Genomic DNA, 22,824 nt, shown 5'->3' on the forward strand with positions numbered 1-22,824 from the left:
AAACAGAAATAAAAGAGGATAGATAGCATCTTCATTGTTTCAATTTGGCAAATTTGTCAACACTACTCTGTTTTAAAGATTGCTCATCTCCAGTACAATTATTTATAGAAAGTGGATTCGTAACTAAATATACTACGGTGTTTCCCTCCCTCCCTTTTTCCCTAAAAAAATATAGGCGATAGGAAATTTAATTCTAAATACTGAAATGTATTATTTTTCTCAGTAACAGTCGGCGAAATTCAGTGCTTACTAACATATTAACACCAAGCCTCTGCTCACAAATGACTGGACAGCTGTCAGATCTTTCACTTTCCCTTTGGCTACTCACTCGCCTTCAATTTTTATACAGAATACCGTGAACGGTCTCTGCTTGCATATGATCGGACAGCTGCGTAAAACTTGGCAGATATTTCACTCTCCTACTGGTTAAACTTACTGTTAGTACCTGCACCTGAAAGACACACAGTTTGTGCCCACCCACCTAACTTATGACTGGGCTACCACAGAGACAATGCAGATATTCAATTTATTGATCGTATCGCAGAAGCCATTCATGGAAAAAAAAAATAAATGTTGCGTACGTACAAGCACAACATACGCGAGCAGCACTTTAAACAGACTGCTGTAGCGCTTTTGTTGTTCGCGACCCATAATTTAAGAACAGCTGCCGCGGGCATGATGGCCTGGCTTCGCGGGCACGAATTTGCCCCCGGGTTCCACTTTGAGGACCACTGCCTTAAACTGTGTGTATGGTTTCACTAAATACTTTAGATTAAAAATCTTCGCCACTGTCAAAACTAAACAATTGAAAATGTATTTGAGCAAATATTTGAACATTCACACAAACATGGCTTTAAATCTATTCCATGACAAAAATGACCATGCTTGTTCATATAACAATTTATAAATGGCTCAAGATAAAGGATCAAGATATTGTGCAAAGGACACCAAAGCATTAATCTGAAGTCTGAAACTAGTAAGTGTTCCTCTCCTATCTTAAATAGTTAATTTAGATTTTGTTTATTTATGTAATATGGTACTAATTATACTTTTGTTATGCAGTTAATTCACAATTAAGGAACATTGGAACATCCATTTAAATTTTGAAATAATATTTGAACATGAAAAATCTATATCTGTCCCAGCACTAGAAAATATACTATCTTCTAAACTAATCCATTTGCCTGAGTTGTTGTTAAAATGACAAGTGCTAGATTCTCAAAGCTCTTTACTCCAAATTATCCTTAACGCATTGTTTCAGAAAGTTAAAACTCACCCACTAAAGCCAACAAACGAGAAATAATCAACTCAGACACGGGCTTGTATTCAGTCTGTAGCGTTTTTTTAAATGTATTTTAGAATTGTAATTTTTTTTTTTAATCCTCTTGAGAACAAACTGTACTAATGACAATTTGGAGTAAACACCATTGAGAATCCAGCCCTATTGTGTTTTCTGAATCCCTAACACAGATAAGGATGCTTGCTGTACCTCCAGTTTATACACTGCATCGGCAGGTAAGGACTCTGCTATTAACTCCTCAATGGTTTTGGACGGAGGTGAGGGTCTGGCTGCCTCGGTCTGTGGGAGGCTGGCGCTCCCTGCTTCCCTCCCACTCTGTTTCTGAAGCTCTTTCTGCAGTTTTCTCTCCTTGCGAACCTCCTTTGCCTTGCGACAGGGTGGTCTGCTTGGATCAGCACCAAGTCCTGAAAGAGGGAAAATAAATAAATAAATTAAGATTATTTTCCTGTAGCTGAAAAGAACACAAGCGAAATGACCAGTTTGAAAAGCAGGTGTCCACCATACTAGGCTCCATGACAGAGCACACAGAATCCATGACAGGTATCTGTATTATTAAAAACACAATAGACAAAAGGGAAAAGCAACCGTTTAGGCCTTCTGTGCAAAAATATGCCAAATTAAATTGTTGTTGTTTGAAGAAAAATGCACTGATAATTGTATTACACAAACCACAAGGCTCAGATATTTCTGAACAAGAAACATGACAGCAAAAAACTGGAGAGCTCAAGAGACATATGCACCCAGCACTGAACCCAGAGTTTGGAGTGGTATTTCTGTTAAAAGAAATGCTAATGTTACAGAATGATCAATACATAACTGAACTACATGTAGGAGCCAAAAATATCCTCCCGAGTAATCTATTTGATGCTTTGGAACATCCAAGTTCTGTTTTCTATTTAAAAACTACTTAGCAGTTGTTTTTCTCCTTTCAAAGAAAACAGAAAATATGCCCCATCTTGAAACAATGAGAAATATATTTTATGCTGGATGCAGTATGTTGAGAGTACGTTTATTTTTTTGGAGCGTTCCATAGTCTAACCAACATTTCCTGGTGCCAAAAGTTAATTTATTTATTTATTTTTGTATTTGTTTCATGCTTTTACTTTGCAATTCCTAATTTCAGCTAACAGTGTGTCCTGTGACTGCTGGTCTCATCCTTTGACACTTTGCAACACAAACAGTGAAGCCCTTGTTTCTGTTTGCTGTGCTATGAATGTATGTACTTTATTTCTCTCTCTAGACAGGATAGACTATTGAGCATCACAGGGTTCATACACTTTTTCCAGACTTCCATTTGTTTTTCCCAGACTTGTTTTAGTTTGTTTCTACTAGTTTTCTGGAGGTGCACATCTAGCAAGAGATAATGCAGGTATGCAAAAGAGAAGGATGATACTAAGAAATGTCCAACATTTGAGAACTACGTTGCATTATTTACAAAGACAATATAAAAGGTTGTATACTGCAAGTATACTTGTTCCAAAATAAGAGAATATAATGGAACCAATACTATATCAAAACCAGACAATTCTGGCACAAGTATACTTGCAGTATATTACTTTTTTGTAAGGGATAATATTGGATTCTGATTCAAACTTCTTTATACCCTCTGTTAAATGTTGAACACTATGGGAGGTGAAAAATAACAAAAATTAAATAACAAATGTGTACGCATTATATATTAAAATGCGATAGTGTTGTATAGTAAACATACAAGTCAAATAATAAATACAGTACGCCCTCGCTATAACAACCCTGTTTGGGTCCAAAGCCTTTTGTTCGCTACAGTAAAAGGACAATCCAAAACAAACAATATAAGCTGCTGGAGTAAGTTAAGGAAAGTCACCTTGGATAAAGGCAACAGCTACATTATTACTAATACAACTACTGGTTTTATTCATTGATTTTCTTTATTATTAGAGTATTTGTCACTACTACCACTAATAATAATAATAACAGCAATGAGATTGTGAATAAAAGTAGAATTACAAGTACAGTACCTATTTGTGGTATGCTGCATCCAGTATTCTGGCTATATCCTATTCATTGAAGAACACATCAATGTTGCGCTGGCATGCCGGTTGCATAGAGCTGTATGAGCCAACATCAGCAGCATTTTTTTTTTTTTTAACCCGTATTTAAATCGTGTAGAAGCCCATATAGCGAGGATGTAAATAGGATATATTTTGGCTGTGGTAATGTCCAGTTTACCCTTCGTTTCACAGGAGCAGACAGAGTCATGTGACATATACCAGTGCACTGAATGGATAGGATTGCTTGAGTTGTCAGGACGTTGTCATGAGTGTTACACAGGGCAATCCTCGTGTACGGTGTCAATTTTAGGACATCCTCAGACCTCGCCCCTCCTGAAGTCAATCGTCAGGCATCAGGTCTCACCCCTCGTTGAGTCAATCATCACCCCTCCTCGAGCCAGGCATCAGGCATAAGTCTTTGAGTTGTTTTTTGGGGGTTTTTTTGGCGGAGAGTGAGGGGTTTGACAGAGTCATCTCAATCACCCAATCAACAGCAAAAAAAACTTTTGGTGCTTCCATTGGATGACAGAGATGTCAGTGTAGCTGCTGACCGGTGCATGCATTTTTACCTTTAGCATTTAACATGTATACTGTAAGAATTTTAAAAAATGCTTTAAAAGTTACGATGTGCAATTTCATTATTTGAATTTGTTTGGCTTTAAATTGTAAGGCACATCTTCTCAGCATACAGCATCAGACATAAATGATATATTTTTTTAAACAGTTTCGATGTATAGTTAATTTAATTAAATTTGGTTATTTAATTGAAAAATAACACTTTCAGGAATTATTCCCCAGGACAAAACTACTGCAGTTTAATAATAATAATAGGGGACACTTCCTATCAAAGTAAAGGGAACGGGGTTATCCATCAATTTTATATTATATATATGTATAAATTGCTTTTCATGTAAACAAAGCGCTTCACTTAACAAAATTACATTAAATATACAAAGAAACTGTTTAAAAATAAATTTAAAAAAAAAATTGTCTGATGATGTATGCTGAGAAGAAGATTTGCCTTACAATTTAAATCCAAACAAATTCAAATAATGAAATTGCACATCGTAACGTTTAAAGTATTTTTTAAAACGCTTACAGTATACATATTAAATGCTAAATAAAGGTAAAAATGCACGCACCATTCAGCAACTACACTGATATCTGTGTCATCCAATGGAAGCACCAAAAGTTTTTTTGCTCGTCCGAGTGGGTGTGTGGAAGGGTGGTGTGTAATTCAGTGACACACGGGAGACAGAAAGGTGTACCTGAAACACCGCACAGGTACCCAGTTTTTATTAATTAAATTTCTTTGGCTTCTTTGTTCAATGATTTATTTTAACCCGCAGAAGGCGCTGTTGTCCGTGGCCTGACTATCAGCGATGATAGACAGGACCACGGGAATACCAACGTTGGTAAATAATCCAAATAAAAAGAAAAGGCGAAAGAAAAAGGGAAAATAAAACACAGTAACAAAGCTACAAATAAAAGGTGCTGCACTTGGCAGCGTTACCCCGGTTGTCTCTACCCGCACGACCTGGGTCACCGACCTACACTCGCGGCTCCCTCAGCCTGCTATACACAATACTTTGGGGGTCTGCCCAAGGATTGCCTGCTACCACTATGTTTCTTTCTCCCAGCAGTTCTCGGTCCTGGACCAGCACTTCCGCACGCTCAGCATGTCTAAAAGGGCAGACCTGAAGGAACAGCAGAGTGTTATTTTATAGGGCTAACAATCCCCCCCCCTCCCCCAAAGACCCGCCTCTCGGCCACTCAGAGAGAGGGAAAGCCCACACACCCCCTATGAACACGCCAGCAGAGTCAGCACAGATCTGCCCCCCCGCTACAGGGTGATTCAGACAACTCTGTCCAACCTCTCACTCTCCCTGAAAAAAAACAACAAAAAAACAACTCCTCGTGGACTGACGTCTGACGATAGACTCGAGGAGAGGTGACGACAGACTTGAGAAGAGGTGACAATTGACTCAAGGAGGGGTGAGGTTTGAGGATGTCCTAAAATGGACACCGTACACGAGGATTGCCCTGTGTAACACTCATGACAACGTCGCAGAATTTGGTCACAAGCAATATAGTTGCTACTAGTAAATTCCCTAGATAGTTGCTGCTAGAGCTGCTGACCTGCTTTCCAGATCAATTATTATTAATAATAATAATAATAATAAATAAATCACAGAATTATTTTCATTCTCTCGTGATACTAGTAAAAGTATTCTTTTTCAAGACTTTCATAATGGCGACATGATTTTTCAAGTATTCAAGCCCTGGAAATCAATTTGGCATTTTTCCATACTTTTTCACACTTCCAGACTAGCAAACCTAACTATACAAACCTTGCATCAACAACTCGTGTCCTGGACACATCAAACACTGACTCTCATGGCTAGAATTATCCTTTCATACACAGCAAACACACCACACACAGCAAACACACCATACGCTATATATAACTGTGTTTGTCAGTGAAGAATCTTTGCTAGCAAGAAAGATAATTTTGTGGCCTTTCCTTTGATGTGTGTTACATGCTTGTACTCCTTACGGAACAGGAGTTAGAAGGGATAAAATACAAATAGACAAAAAACTGCAAAATTAGGCTTGAGTTTAACTTGTTAAAGATCATTGTGATTACCATAATTATTTTAATGTAAATTATATTCCAACCCTATTTTATAGACTGTGACAGCAAACTATAGACTATGGCTATCTAGCAAAAGTAGAGCTACCATGCAAATAGGCCTATGCGTTTGTGATGGCAATAAGCTTATATGCTACATAAGAATGGACTTGTATCACTGTTTTAGAAACCAGCAGAAGAGAAATTTAAAAAAATATATAAACTATCCAAAATCCATTCACAGTGCTAGCACAATTTAACATGCTGGTGTATAAAGCAGTAATGCAGAAATGTACCTTGGACCCCACGTCTCAGCTTTGGGGGTGCTTATACTAACAGACAGGCATGTGGTCTTGAGTATGAAGCCAAAGGAGTGACCGCATTTACTCAGAAAACACCCAAGTAGAAGCACATGCCTCTAGTTGCATGATTATACGGTACATGCATAAGAAGGCAATGGGTTTATTTATCTGTGTTTCAACACATCCCAAACAACTCATAAGTACTCAATACAAGTCACTTCACATTGTTTACAGCCACCACTGCTCATTGTACCAAAGTGCACTGGCCTCACCACTTACTGTCCTTTCTATTATCAGCAAGAACATGTTTTATTTAAAAAGGACAATAGCACAGTGACCCTTCATTAAATATGCATGATACAAATAAATTCCACAGTTCTGTATATACTTTAGGTAACTGACATTATACAGCTGTGCTGTTAAAAATAACCCATTTTACTGGCTATGCTTTGCCAAGTACAGCACTGTCTCTATCATTCATTTAAAGTGGAAATCGTCAAACACATACAACACCGTGTGCTTATAGTGATGCCAGTGTATTCAGCTCAGCAGTGAGCAGTACACTGAAGAAAACACTAGCCGCAACGTTTGTTATACCTTTTAAAGATTGGGATTATCCAAAGTTCAACACAGTTGAGGCAGAAGGACAACTTTTAAGCATGCTTGATATGCTTGCAATAATTAAAAAACAACAACTTGTGTTTATCATTGCACCCCTTTACAGGATTTTTTACAATCCTTGCAAGAGCTAGCTGCATTTCCACTGCTCCCCTTTCATTGCTAAACAAGGCTTTAAAATCCATTTCTTACCTCACATTCCTTTTTTCAATTGTTTTACTTTATGGGCATGCAGATTTCCATTGCAACACTATAGATTCTTCCTGGGATACGATCACTGACTGGCTGTATGAGTGAGGCTAGCACTAAAGCAGTAAGGGTAAATGCTGAAAATGTGATCAACTGCAGGTGAGCCAAAAAGGATTCTAACATTTTAATGTTTAGAATTGCATTTTGTTTTTGTGCATGATACAAAAAATAGATTTAAAAGTGCAGCTGCTGATTTCTATAGGGATGGGATTTATAATAAATCCCAACTGTTCTACGGTCATGCAATAGCAACAGCAATATGGCTAAAGATGCCATTGTTACAAGTAAGTTAAATAGACTTCCATAGCTGTATCTTCTATTGACTTATAAAACATAGCTAAAGGGTAGTGAGTTGCTGTTAAACTGTTAGTAATGTTAGCAGTGTGCAGGCTAGCACAAGTTATTGCATCTATTTGCAATAACTTTACTTTCTTCCTATAGAAGGCCATGCAATGTACCATTTTTTTTAGCAGTGTACAATGTACATTGCATTGTGTTATTTTTCTTTTACTGCAATGTAACACTACAATACTCTCACTGTAAAGCCATTTGTACTCAAAACAAGAGGAAGAACAAGAGTAGACTGTAGTCCCGACAAGACTGCTTGTTAAAACTAACAATACAAAGAGAATAGAGGTTTTGGAGACAGACATAAAAACTAAAGCCACAAGATTTTCTAAATGATTGTCTTAAAAACAAATCATGCAAGCCATCTGTTATTCTTTAAAACAAAAGAATACTGTTGTTCAGAGAGAACATAATTACACAGTAAAAAAAAAAAAACAGGAGAACCAGGAGATCATGCAGTATATCATATACATATTATACTTCGTGTATAATGAAATGCTTACATAAATATGACTTATGAAGGTTTCCTGATCTTATTGGAAAATATACATTTTCAAACTAAACAAATATTGCAAAACGTGTTTGAATGAGCTCAATAAGGGTGGATTACACACACTCTACGGGATGCAGTCCCTCTAATTAGAAAGACTGTCTGTAACTTGCTGACAGAGAAACAGAGGTCACTCAAACAGGCCAGCCCAGAGTCCAATCTACACAGCACTGCTTCCTGCGTGCGGCTGCTGAGTTAGTTAGTATACTATAGTTAAAATTCCTGATATAGAAAGACATTTCCTCTTCTTCACAAGAGCTGGCTGCTTTCCAGGCCAGTGGTCTTGGCATCCAATGTCAATAGTTTACACTGTTACATCCTGTTTGGTGCAATAAGGAAAAGGCGGCCATTTCCTGCATTTTTTCCTGACAGCACTAACTGTCTATTACTGGTGACCCACAGCACACAGAGCCACAACTGTGGAGCATATACTGACACGTGAAACACCTAATGATTTTTCAAAAATGAATTATTGGAATGATGGCATGCACTAGCATTGTGTTTGATTCCTCTTTGAAAATGTGCTTTTGTCCTTTGCCTGCTGTGCTTAAACTGCAGTGGTTCCTAGCTGATGAGTTACAAGCTTCACACATAAGATATAAAATATGAAAGAACTGTTCTTCTCTCAGGCCGTGGGTACATGGAAAATGCCACAAGATAACATGAAATAAAGCCTTTTCTTTACTGCAACAACTCTTGCGACTGTTGGCTTGCATTTTTCTTCGAATAAACACAAGCAGAACAATAGGTTACTTGAAAAACACCCCTAAAAATGAGCATTACATGTGTTTGTAACTCTTTCACTACAAACCCATGAATCATTCATCAAACCTGCACCAAGCCAAGGAGGCTTGCCTCCAGCAGGGCTTGTTAGAACCTGCGTTGCTTCAGAGGAACAGGGCTGCTAATGGAGGAAGACGAACACCATCTCTCAGACAGCTGCCTGCACGATGTCAACATGCTTCTATTCCAACTTGAAAGAAGCAAACTCAGCTATGTTACTGTGGCTTTTGGACTCATAACATTGAATCCACAGCGAGTCATTCCATTTGCAGACAGTAAACTGCATTTGTTTTACAGCACCAGAATCAGACGTTTTTAGATTTGCACAGGTTATTAAACCATTCTTTAATCTAGTACTATGGGTGCTAAAGTTTCGGTTAACTCGACTGGTAGATAACTTGACACCTTTGCTTAATTCCCAGATTCTCTCCATATAAAATATGTGCATCCAACCCTTTTAATTCGACACACACTTTACTCGTAACTCGACACTTATTACTGTACTGAAGGGATAAAAACTATTGGATACTAGTGGATAACTCGACACTGTCATTTCACGTGACTGAACTCTACTTGATACTCTTGTGACTGACCTCTGACTGGAAACTTATCGTTCGTTCATTCTTTCATTCATTTCGCAACTACCAAGCGCAGCTGGTTAAAGTTTCAGTTCACAATGAGCTTTAAAAGCTCAGGTTATGCGGTATAACAAGCACGGTCAGCAGAACTTTCAAAGTGTGTGTTTTTGCATGCAAAGCAATCGACAATGCTTGACTTCTGTGAAAAACTAAGTTGTTTATTCTTGTATTTGTTCACAGAGTTAACTCTATGATGTACATTTGTTAACTTTTGCTATTTAAGCCTTCAAATTAGACAGTACAAGGCAATAAAGTATAGGTCAACAGATTATGCACAGTTCGTGTTCGGTTTGTTTTCATAAAAATAATGCTCTAGTTCTGTTTCTTACATGCATGTTATTGCCATGGCTCATGTGCACCCATGGTTAACTCGACACCTTGGATAAGTCAACACTAAATGACAAGCCCTTTTTCAGATGTGTAGAAAAGGCTGAAGGGCTTTTGTCTGGAACATCCTGAAATACATATTTTTTTTAAACATTTAAACTTTTGCGTACATCTAAAACAAGCTTTTCATTTGCTATATATAGTAGAACCCCAGAGTTACGAACTGACCGCTCTACCGAACAACCCACTTTCAACCAGAAGTATGCAATCACTCAATTATGTGTGCAATGCAACCAGATAGGCGCTCCTATAAGCAGCGTTCGAGTCATGGAGAAGACAAAATTACTGTACCAATATATGTACCCAATTTCAATGGTAACTTAAAACTTTCATTTATAGTACTGTTTTAAAAACTTTTGAACCAGTATTGCAGTACTGTGCTGTATTCTTGTATTATGAACTTTAATTCAATTCCGCTTTCCTAGATTGACAGATATAGCTCATACTATTAAAGAGCAACATGGTATGGGTGTAACAGAGTTCCCTTAAATAGCCTGCTGTATTTTTTTTCTTCTTTAGATTCACTATAATTTGTTTTGGTCTCATAAAGTTAGAAGCACCCAGTGTCCTCGATAGCGCTCTTGGAACCACTGCTAACACCAAGCACACCAGTGTGTAACCATTAACCTGTCCCCCTGCAAAAAACAACCCCTAGTGGGTTTAAAAATACTACATTTGTTCCAAGTAGTATTTCTTACCAATTTATTTCTTGCATCAACTAGGGGCATTTTGTTGCATGGGGAGACAGGTCACAGGTCACACTCTGTTCTGTTGAGGACACAGCTATTTTAAAAATCAGCAAGAGTACATTAGTTTAGAACTCTGATATTTTAGGCACATACCATTAAAGTGCTAGGATTAACCTTACTGATCTTATCATATAATTAGCAAATGTCTGTTTTGCGCATGTACTCTTAAAAAAAAAATTCCAATCTAAATACCGTTTTAGAAATGGAAAGAAATGACATTTAATCTCTAACTTGTAAGTGGGTGTCTTATTTCAACAAAATGTAGCCTCAGAGTACAGGAAATTGCCTAAGTGAAACACTAAGCCTGCATATAAAGAACACCAAAGGAATGCCTTCAGCTCTTTGGCTCACCAGGTCACAAATTCATTCAATTGCAGGTATGGTTTAACCCCAAGCCATGTGTAAGAGAACCCAAACATGAGAGTGGCACTTGCAACACTACACACATAAGCTCGACACAGCATTTGAAGTTATAAAATAAAACCACACTAAAGTAAATGCTGTGAATACTTCATTGTTAGAAAATGTTTAATTTAACTTGCCCACATTTGCTTTTTTTGTTTGTTTTTAGTTCACTTGTCAGGTGGTTTAAATTTCAATTCTGTTGTAAAAGTTAAATGACCAACATATTTTTGCACTGAGAGAATTCAAAAATAAATCATGCACACAAACTAACAAATAAATTGTCTTTTTCATCAACCGGGAAGTGTGCAAGCTAATCTTTACTCTAAGGATGAACCTATACTAGCAGTGCAAGACTTTTCCTATTATGTATTGTACTTGAGTTGAGACTGGAATATACATATTTCATTCTTCACTGGATCCTTAAATATAAAATTTAATTATTTAAAAGAACATGTCAAGCTGGAAACATCTATTTATCAATTTGCACATGGTGCTCTATGACCAGTACTTGGAATATACTGGTATATGTATTATATCTTAAACAATCCAATTACAGAATGTTTCTGTACAATAGAAATGCACCACAATAGCTGTCCTCCTGGAACATGTGCTCTTTACTTTGTAACATGGAATTGAATCCTCTTGAAGCAGAGGACATAACCTACAAAACGTGCCAGGGGCAGTTACCATTTTAAGAAACAGAAAGGACAACACAAGTGAACTAGTCTGCCTTGGCTGGCGTACTACCTTGCATGTTCTTTCAACATTAAAGGTGATTTGCTGCCATCTACTGTCTTGCCTTAGTACTACAATAGTAACAACAATGTGCTAAAAGGGCAACTTTATAAGGCAGCATTTTCCAAGTGTCTCCTTCCCTCTGTCCAAAGTCTGTATCATCCGGGTCCTGGTTTCTGTACTGCGCTGAAATTATTGGCTAACTTGCTCAACTCCTTTTAAGATTTTAAACACTTCAATCATTTCCCCCTAATTCTTCTTTGTTTCAAGCTAAACAGATTCAGTTCTCTTCACCTACCTTCATCGCTCATTCCTTTAAGCCCTGGGATTAGTCTGGTAGCTCATCACTCGAGCCTCTCCAAGCACTTGAACTAGGGTGACCAGACATCCCGACGCCTTATGTCACAATTTTTAGAGTAGTTGTTGAAAACCCAGGCGTAAAATATGAAATTTTTATTTTCTTGATAGGAAATTTTGTATACGTGGCTGCTGTACTGTCTCACGGTGCAACAAAATACTCTACTGGTATAGGGCGTGTTGTCTGAGTGAGTTGTTTGCACTGCATCTATGCAGCTATCCAATCACTTAACTTGCAGTCATATGATGTGATATGCATTATGTGATATGCATCATGTGATTTTCTCGGTGCGTGCGTGCAAGTCCACCTTTACTGGTGAAGTGTCATGATGGCTGGTGTTTGTTGACGAGTCTGTCACTACAAAGCAAAAAAGAGCAAGTACCAAACGTAGTGGGGAAAAAAATTGATTCAATCATATGCCCATGGTCAAATCATCTAATTAGGATTAGTATTATTATTATGATTTCACTGACATTTCATGGACTTGTAAACATTAAATAGCTAATATTTCAGAGCACTATAAGAGACTTAAAATAGTGGTACTTGCTTCCTTACTAAAACAGAGTGCTGTAATTTGTTAAATGGCAAGCATGTAGCATCTCCTAACAGCTGCTGCCGACTTTCGCTGTCTGGTGTGGATTAGTCTGCATCCACTGAATTGGTTGGAAGTGTACATTGTAAGTTACAGAGATGTGGACATCAATTAGAAGCAGTCCCAAAACTCGGTAACCCAAAGGTATCTGGCATTCTTTATTAAAGTCCATATATGCAGCACGTTCGTTGTCATGTTATTTGTCCCATCCATTCATTTATTTTATCAGTACCGAGTCAAAACAAAGAAAACGTGGCTATTAGGGTCTAAAATTCTAACTGTGTTTAAAATGTAAACAGCAGGTTGTTTTTAACTGAGGTAGCTGTGCTTGATTGTACCTGTAGTGCTGATTTAACTTGGGTACAACCAACACAGGAATACTTTTTTTTGTCTGCACTGACTTTCCGGTTTGTTTATTGTTTGTTGTTTGTTTTACGTTCTGTTCAGCAGTCTCTGTAGTAACCTTTTGTTTAATATGTGATTCTGAAGTTAGCGATCGATCACTGTTTCATTGTCACATTACAAGATGTGCAAAACAATTACCTCCATCTGCATGTACCGTTTATATACTTTGCTTGTTTTGCTTTGTCGTCCATTTTTGGTATTTTACGTCTAATGAGGAAAATAAGATTTTAGCAACCTAAATCAAAACAATGCAGCTCTGACATTGTCCCACCTGCTACACAGAGTACAGCAGGTCACAGAAAAGCCAGTACAGATGCACTGATAGACTGATTAAAACATCATTGTCATCTGAACAGTAAACAAGAAAGTTAACCGCTTTGTGGTATTTATTTTTTAAATGACATTTCTCTAAGTTTTTGTTTCTGCCTAACTGCAATGCAGACAGGAAGCTGAAAGAATAAAAAAGCCTATCTACAGAAGAAAAGATACATAGTTTGCACCGCTTGTGTTGTGCAGTAGTTCACAAGGTTAATTTTCCAACACTCACCAACTGAAAATGTCCCAATTTTTCACTCTTGCTATCTGGTCACCCTAATATGAACACAGTATTCCAGGTGCATTGCATAACCTCATGATAACCTCCTTTGATTTGTACTCTACACTTTCATCACTACAGCAACAACAACAAAGGACCAGCAAAAACATTATCAGTGTTCTTCATCAAGAGTCTTCAGAAGATGTCATTATTCTACATAATAACTTATTACACATATTTAGAAAACTATTATAGCTAATAATTCCATAATTAGCAAATGTTACTGGGTAGCTAGCTATGTGAGCCATGAGATTACAAACAGAGCACCGTGGAGACTGGGTCATCAATTAATGTTTAATCAAGACTGGCAAAATAAAAGCCATGACGATCAGTAATTAATGAAATCAATAAATTGTTGCATCTCTACTAACAACTTCCTCTTCACGGTCACTTCAAAAGGTCTGAAATCTCGACACACAAGCAATTACACCTGTGGAAGCCTCAGAAAGTTGTAAAATGTGAAGGACGGTTTGAGATCGTTCAGGCTTTTCAGCTTCCATCGCAATGGATTGTGGTACATTTTACCCGTCTATAACAGAAGCAGACTACAGTTACCAGAGTGCATTGGGGTGAGTTAAAAAGCCTGAACTGTCCCAGTGAACATGAAGTTATATGGTCACCCTTGTGAAATGTGGGAGGTGGGTCCTCACCGGGTTTGGGAGGGGCTGTCTGCTCTCTGCTCTGCTGTGTTGACTGCCCCGATTCCTCCCTGCCTGTCTTCTCTCCTGGTCCAGCAGATTTTACAGTTTCTACAGGCCCCTCCACAGACACACTCACTTCTGATCCGCATGGGACCGGAGCATCACAGGACCCAGCATCTTCACAGAGGGAGTCCATCAGTTCACCTGAGAATACAAAACAGCAATGTATCAACATTGATATATAGAGGACTTGGGAGTGCAGCAGGAGCCATGCAAGCGGGGTCTGAATCCTGTTGGCACAGGAGTTGCCGATCTTGGCTGTGGTCCCAATTTGGGTATTTCAGTCAGACAACAGGATTTAAAAATGGTATTAAAGAATAAACAGTTGATATAAGCACTATTACAGCATTTTGACTTTGGTTTTGGTGCTCAGCCTTACCTCTGGAGGAGTTTGGTGATCCCTCCAAATGTTGACTGACAGCAGCCCAGAGAGATAGACAGAGAGAGAATTTGACTGCCAGACCCCCTGGTGGGGCTGAAAATAAGGTGGAGGTTGGGGAGGAGGAAGTAAACTCAGAGCATGGCACTGACTGCAAAGAGATGGTTTAAATGTACCTGGCTTGATTATTACTACTAGCTGACACAGACTGAAGGTTGACATGAATGCGGTAGTTACCATATTCCTTTGAATTTAAGACGCACTTTTTAAACCAATTTTTTCTTCAAAAGAATGGTCTGCAGCTTAAATATAGTGATGTGTGTATTAAAATTGCCAACAAAAGATGTGACTGCCCAAGTGCACAAACAGCAACGTGAATGGCTGCTGAAAAAAGACGAATGACGTCATCACGAATCATCCATGACATACAGGCAGCCATTTTCAAAGAAGCGTCATTAACTTCTAGAGAAAATCCAAGAGAAGGTTTTACAATTTCAGCGTTTTGCTATTTGGCTCAGTTCTAACAAACAGTACCAGCTTGGACAGATCAGAAATGCTGATCAGACCCCTGCATACTTTGACATGCCAAGCAATACCATAGTTCACAAAAAGGGAGAAGAACCAGTGCGAGTACTGTATTCCTTCGAATTTAAGACATGCTTTAACCATTTTTTGCTTCTCAGAAATAGCCTGTGTCTTAAATTAGAGTACAGTATAGTGACGCGTGTATTAAAAATCAGGAACAAAAGACGTGACTACCTGAGTACACAAACAAACGTGACTGACTGCCGAGAAAAGACAATAAAGGCATCTGCCCTAACACACAAGCAGCAGCGTGGCACTGCTGAGAAAAAAAACAAACCAAGCTTTCTGAGGAATACCAAGAGAAATGTTTGCAATTTCAGAATTTCTAACAAACAGTACCAGCTTGGACATCTTAAGTATCATACAGTTTGCAGCATAATAAAACAAGCTCCATGGTTAATATACAACAACACTGTTTTGTGTCAGTTTTGTACGATACAACAGCGTAATTGAGGTTGTATCTTTGTAAATGCATATTTATTTGATGTTTTATTTGTTCCTCAAATTGAGGGTGGTAAATTTGGTCTGCTTCTTAAATACGAGGGCATCTTAAATTCAAAGGAATACGGTAATCACGACTAGAAATGAGAAGCAGCACATAACTGTAATGCTGTTTGATGGCAGACGAAATGAGAAGCAACACAACTGTAATGCTGTGTGATGGCAGACGGACGCAAACTGAATTCATACTTCATTTTCTTAAATGAGTAATTGAGGTTGTCAGCTTTATGTAGGATGTTTGATTTTTTTCTCTCAAATAGAGGGTGATAAATTTGGGCTGCATATTAACCCTTTCGCTGCTAAGGCTTTTGGAAACCTCAGAGCTAGAGGTTTTTCCCGAATTTGGGACTGAATCATTTCAAAGTCAAATTTCTCACAAGTCTCTAAAGGAAACATACAGATTGTTTTTTTCAGCACAAACTTTTCAGTGATGTTACATTTGTGGGCATATCTGATCAACTGATTGAGATACTGCAGGTTAAATAAAATGAAATTAAATGTTCCATGTAACTTTAAATCCCTGGAAAAGTTATTTCCTAACATGGTAAAAAAACAAATTGTGTATGTTTCAAATTGCCAATAGGTTGACTATATAAGAAGAAAAAATATATTTTCTAACAGATGTTTCTGTCATGGCTAAAACTAGATAAATACAAAAATTTAAACTATGACATTATTTTGCTTGGAATAAAAGTACAGCTTTCATTTAATTTTATTTATTTAGTTCTTTTTTTGCTGTTCTGTATTTTCTGACCCTCTGCACATACTGTATCAAAAGGAAGCTGGAAAACAATATACAATCGGAACCTGTAGGTTGTGAGGATTACAATGGCACTGGACTAAAACACTATAAGGCTCATTCCAAGTTGAAAACTTCAAATTGGCAAGATAACTGTCACATTGTGTGCTTGTTTCAAAAAGTGCTTTACAAAAAATAGAACATTTCATACTTTCAGTCTGCAGAGCAATGCCACTGACATACATCGCATTCAGTCCAATATAGGGCACTGATTGATTAGTTCTGAAAATAACTGTTTAAAATAAGATAAGGTTTGCCAAAAATAGCCCCTTGGATCCCCTAAATCAGGGGTGTCAAACTCAAGGCCCACGGGCCGAATACGGGCCTCGGTGGTGCTTTATCCACCCATCCGCAAAGTTCATTCATTACAGTGTAATTTGGCCTGGCTCAGAGTCTATTGGGTTATTACACATAAGAACTCCAAATCCCATCAGCCAACAGAAAAGTAGCGGGAAGCTCAGAACTAAGAAACAGAAGACAGCGAGGAGAGCCAATCATATCCCGTGCTTGGTGCTTAAGGCGTGTTTTCTTTAGACAATGTAGCTTATTGGCCGTCAAAAACAATAATGTAACTCTCAAAATGTCCAAGAAAAGAAAGATCGAGAAGGAAGGCAGATTGTTTCAGGAAAGGTGGGAGTTTGAATATTTATTTGTATAGCGGCAAGAAAACCCCACTTGCTTGGTATGAAAGGGAAGTACTGCGGTGATTAAATAATTCAGCCACTATGAAATGAAACAAAGAAAAATATGGAGAGTTTGAAGGAAAGCAAAGGCAAGAAAAGCTGGCCGAATTAAAAAGAACCCTTGATTTACAGCAGAACATGTTTAAAAAGGCAAAACGCGAAAGTAATGCAGCAGTAAAGGCAAGTTATCTTGTGTCAGAGCTAATTGCAAAGTTGTCAAATCACTTTTGTGAGGGTGCTTTTGTAAAAGACTGCATGCTTAAAGTCACAGAAATAAAAGCATGTGTTTTCCAATGTCAGTCTTTCAAGAAATACCGTGGCTGAAAAAGTGGATGACCTGACTACTGATCTTCAAGAGCTCACTGAAAAAGCAAGCGATTTCGTAGCCTTTTCTCTTGCTGTTGACAAGAGCACATATATTACACGACACCACTGCGTTTTCTATTTTTATCCAGGGTGTTCACACACTTCACTAATTCTCAAGAGCTTTTGGATGTTGCAGCTATGCACCTCACTACCACAGCAAACGATATATTTCAACAGGTTGAGAAGTGTGTGCGCAGCATGAAATTACAGTGGGAGAAATCAGTTGGATTGACAACAACTGACGGAGTGCCTCCCATGTGTGAAGGCTAAGATTGATTCTGTCTCGACTGAGCAGTTTTACCTGTTCCTTCCAGCCACATTCCCACAGCTCTGCATTCAGGCTGCACTCGTCATGTCAATGTTTGCCAGTACGTACTTCTGCGAACAGCAATTTTCACTGATGAAGATTAATAAATCTGCTCAAAGATCTCGCCTGAATGGCAAGCATCTACACTCCGTGCTAAAGATAGTTTCAGCACTAAACATGAATCCCAATATTGACAAGCTTGTCTCACAAAAAATATGCCAGATTTCTTCAGTAAATGAGAACGCACAGGACAGCAACTAGGCAAGATAGATAACATGTGTTTTAAATTAATAAGTCATATATAAAATATATGTGTACGTATTAAACTGAATATAAACATGCGTTTTCTATATCACTTATTAAAACGCAGTGTATATGTAAAAGGTGTGCGTTTTGTGGCCCGCGAATCAAATGTTACATTAAGATATGGCCCTTGGTAAAATTCAGTTTGACAATCCTGCCCTAAAGATGTTGTAGCCATCATGATTTGCTCAGATCAAAGCACGATTCTATAGAAATACAAACTTTAGTTGCTGACCACGGATAACCGCTACAGGACGATTTCTATGTCAATCATCCACTGTTTATGACGTGACTGATACACCACTCACACATCTCTAGAGATTAAACCCTCCCACACTCTGAAATTTCTGAAACGATCGGTTACTCACAACCTGCGGGACAGTGAGACATATGGGAGGATGTACACCGTACGTCCCCTAGCATTTCATGACTATATTTTTAGGACGTATGCCATATGTCCCTGTAATAAGAGAGAGAAAGAGTCGATGTTGTAAATCTCCCTCCCAACGAGAAAAGGCACCGTGTAAGGATGGTGGTATGCTGCCTCCTAGAGGGACCATCTTGATGGTAGATGGAAACCGGAAGGCGAACATATTAGGAGGGGCACGTAGTTGCAAGTACCCAGAACAACTCCGTTGCAAGCAGCTGCGGGACAGCCCTCTATTGGAGAAACCATGGCGACTGGTTGTTTGCAGGGAGGAGTGTATGGGTACAAAGGGGAAACAGCTACATCCGGAGCTGCGTTTTGTTATTTTTGTTATGTGTTTGTTTTGTCTTTTGCAGAGGAAGAGTGAGAGCGAGGGGCTGCAGATACGGAGCCAGTCCACACCTCACCGAGCACTTCCCTCACCGCACAACAGCACAAAACACAAACCTAACTTTGTGGACAGCAGAGTTTCGTGCACTGGGGACTTAATTGTTTGTTTTGAGCTCGAAACGCTTACTGTGTACCCCCCCGATACCATTGTTAGTAGAGAGGCGGCTCTTTCTGTTTTATTTAATAACAGACATTTTTTGAAGAATCGCTGTTTGGGTTGCATTGTTTTCTGCACTACACCACTCGAACCTGTCACAGTCCACAGCACTGAATGGGGTTAAATTCAAGGGCGTCTTAAATTTGAAGGAATACGGAATTCCCTTAATCCAATGTCTGCTTGAGTTCAGGTGATGGTTGCAGGGGATTGTCTGTGTCAAATAACTTATTAGCATGTGTATTTAGAGTTTCCTGACTGAAACTTTACATAGTTTTACAATTGATAACAAATTAAAAAAGAAACCGAGGCATTCACATTCCCAAGAAGACTCCAGATTCTGAAGAGGCAGTCTGCTGTGAGACCAAGCGCCTCATTTCTAGAAGACCACTTCAAGTTCCACTCACCGTCGCTGGGAGGCTTGGGAAGCTCTCCTTTGCACAGATATTTCCCCATTTTCTTTAAGATCTTCTTCTGAGGTTTGGAAGGCTGGAAGTTTATAGAATCACACCTGAAAACAAAACAGAAAGGGTTGTAATACTGTCCCCTTCCCAGTGTGGTCCTGATTGCAATTAAGACAAGATTCAGTAAAGAGCAGTTAAAAAGGAGTGCTGTGCACTGTAATGCAATACAATACAGAAGATAGTACTTAAAGAGAAACTTTTCAAAAAGCTGTAAGGTTTCATTATAATGTACTGTTCATACCTTATTGTGTACTGGGGACAGCAGGTTTGATTCATTATAGGTTTGTAGATGTACTTCCCACTCCTGAAAAGAGAAGCATAAGTACTTTACTAAAGGAAGGCATCAGTATTTACACGAGAGTCGCAATTGTGTTGAAAATGTGACACATACAGACAGAGAAGTGGTGACATAGAGACAGACAAGATGTACAGCCAGAGAGATATACCACCAAAATCTCAATTTAAGCTAAATAATGTCAATACCAGGCTTCACAATTACAGAAGGTATATACAATTTTTAGGTATATAGAAAAATGTAAAACATGTATGCCTCTACTATAACCCCGTCCGGGAAATAATTAGAAATGAAAGACATCCAGCATGTCAAAAGCTCAATCATTTCGGAGGTTGGTGATCTTAGGAGCACTGCACTGGCCATCAGAAATCTGTGGTTAGTTCAACTCATCAGCAAGTACAGCAGAGACTTCCCAGTGCCCAACTATTTTACCCCCAATTTTCTCCCCAATTTGGAATGTCCAATACCCTTTTCCCCCCTGAGCTCAATTCCCCAAACAGCTCAGGAGAACTGAAGGTTCTGTGGGTGTCCTGCGATCCCACACCAAGACAGTTTCCTCTTTTACACCTAGGAACTTGAGAGCAGATGTCAGCAAGCTACCGGCCTCTGGAGGACAAAGGCCTGCCTGAGCTAACTAGGCATCTGTTCAGCAGGGTCTGCTGTAGCGTGACGAGGAGAAACAAACCCTGGCAGTTTTGCGTCCCAAAGCCACAGGAGCACTAGAGTCGATACAACGCTCCCTTCGGAATCCACAGCGAAGACCGGCGATTTGTCACAGCCAGGTCGCAAACTTGTGCAGAGTACAATCAGCGGAGCACACCACGTGACTGCTATTACCAGGTGAGCCACTTGAGGACTCTCGACACCCGATTTCTGTAGAGATCTAGCTGAATAAGGGGTTTGTGCAGCATTAGTGGGCAACAGCAGTGGAAAGGCCTGACAGCTGAAACAGAGATTGCCCGTCCTACAGAACGGTAAGGGTGCTGCAGATGGGGAGGCAACATTTCAATGGAGCAGAAAAAACAAAACAAATACCTCCTCCAGCCTCTGTCTATGAGGTCCTGGTAGTCCTGCACAGTCAAGGCGTGGGACCACATCCCTGTAACAAAGAGAGATTACTGCCTGTCACTCACACAGCATGTACACATGTTCAGAGAAACAATCATTGTGGCTTGTTACTTGTGTACCTTACAATGTGGTTTCATTGCTATTGTACTTTTCAACCACAGAGGCTACTAAAGACTACATGCCAGGTACCAAATTTTATAATAACTTTGTTATTTTTATCCCTGAAATTGATGTAAAACTACTATTAGAAAAAAAACAAACCCCACACTCAATGTTTTTATATATATATATATATATATATATATATATATATATATATATATATATATATATATATATATATACACACACATATACATATACATACACACACACACACACACAATACTGTGCAAAAGCTTTAGGCAGGTGTGAAAAAATGCTGTAAAGAATGCTTTCAAAAATAGACATGTTAATAGTTTATATTTATCAATTATCTAAATGCAAAGTGAGTGAACAGAAGAAAAATCTAAATCAAATCCATATTTGGTGTGACCACCCTTTGCCTTCAAAGCAGCATCAATTCTTCTAGGTACACTAGCACACAGTTTCTGAAGGGAGGTTGGCCCAAACATCTTGGAGAACTAACCACAGTTCTTCTGTGGATTTAGGCAGCCTCAGTTGCTTCTCTCTCTTCATGTAATCCCAGAGATCAGGGCTCTGTGGGCGCCATACCATCACTTCCATGACTCCTTGTTCTTCTTTACGCTGAAGATAGTTCTTAATGACTTTCTCTGTATGTTTGGGGTCATTGTCATGCTGCAGAATACATTTGGGGCCAATCAGATGCCTCCCTGATGGTATTGCATGATGGATAAGTATCTGCCTGTACTTCTCAGCACTGAGGAGACCATTAATTCTGAACAAATCCCCAACTCCATTTGCAGAAATGCAGCCCCAAACTTGCAAGGAACCTCCACCATACTTCACTGTTGCCTGCAGACACTCATTCGTGTACCACTGTCCAGCCCTTCGGCGAACAAACTGCCTTCTGCTACAGCCAAATATTTCAAATTTTGACTCATCAGTCCAGAGCACCTGCTGCCATTTTTCTGCACCCCAGTTCCTGTGTTTTCGTGCATAGTTGAGTCGCTTGGCCTTGTTTCCATGTCGGAGGTATGGCTTTTTGGCCGCAAGTCTTCCACGAAAGCCACTTCTGACCAGACTTCTCCGGACAGTAGATGGGTGTACCAGGGTCCCACTGTTTTCTGCCAATTCTGAGCTGATGGCATTGCTGGACATCTTCCAATTGCGAAGGGAAGTAAGCATGATGTGTCTTTCATCTGCTGCAGTAAGTTTCCTTGGCCGACCACTGCGTCTACGGTCCTCAACGTTGCCCGTTTCTTTGTGCTTCTTCAAAAGAGCTTGGACAGCACATCTGGAAACCCCTGTCTGCCTTGAAATTTCTGCCTGGGAGAGACCTTGCTGATGCAGTATAACTACCTTGTGTCTTGTTGCTGTGCTCAGTCTTGCCATGGTGTATGACTTTTGACAGTAAACTGTCTTCAGCAACCTCACCTTGTTAGCTGAGTTTGGCTGTTCCTCACCCAGTTTTATTCCTCCTACACAGCTGTTTCTGTTTCAGTTAATGATTGTGTTTCAACCTACATATTGAATTGATGATCATTAGCACCTGTTTGGTATAATTGTTTAATCATACACCTGACTATATGCCTACAAAATCCCT

General features: G+C 39.1%; 1 protein-coding gene across 4 annotated transcripts in view; it reads right to left on the reverse strand.

Moving 5' to 3' along the window:
• Window positions 1–22,824, reverse strand: part of LOC121325603 (arginyl-tRNA--protein transferase 1) — a 189,102-nt gene that overhangs the window by 139,879 nt on the left and 26,399 nt on the right. For all 4 annotated transcript variants that reach the window (XM_041268409.1, XM_041268407.1, XM_041268408.1 and 1 more), the window contains 5 exons: window positions 21,066–21,129; window positions 19,977–20,039; window positions 19,679–19,782; window positions 14,327–14,521; window positions 1,490–1,704 (listed from right to left, as the gene is read on the reverse strand). In XM_041268409.1, coding sequence (XP_041124343.1) covers window positions 1,490–1,704; window positions 14,327–14,521; window positions 19,679–19,782; window positions 19,977–20,039; window positions 21,066–21,129 — 641 coding nt within the window. The remainder of the gene's footprint in view (window positions 1–1,489; window positions 1,705–14,326; window positions 14,522–19,678; window positions 19,783–19,976; window positions 20,040–21,065; window positions 21,130–22,824) is intronic.

The sequence above is a fragment of the Polyodon spathula genome, chromosome 13 (genome assembly GCF_017654505.1).
Source record: "Polyodon spathula isolate WHYD16114869_AA chromosome 13, ASM1765450v1, whole genome shotgun sequence".
NCBI classification, from domain to species: Eukaryota; Metazoa; Chordata; class Actinopteri; order Acipenseriformes; family Polyodontidae; genus Polyodon; species Polyodon spathula.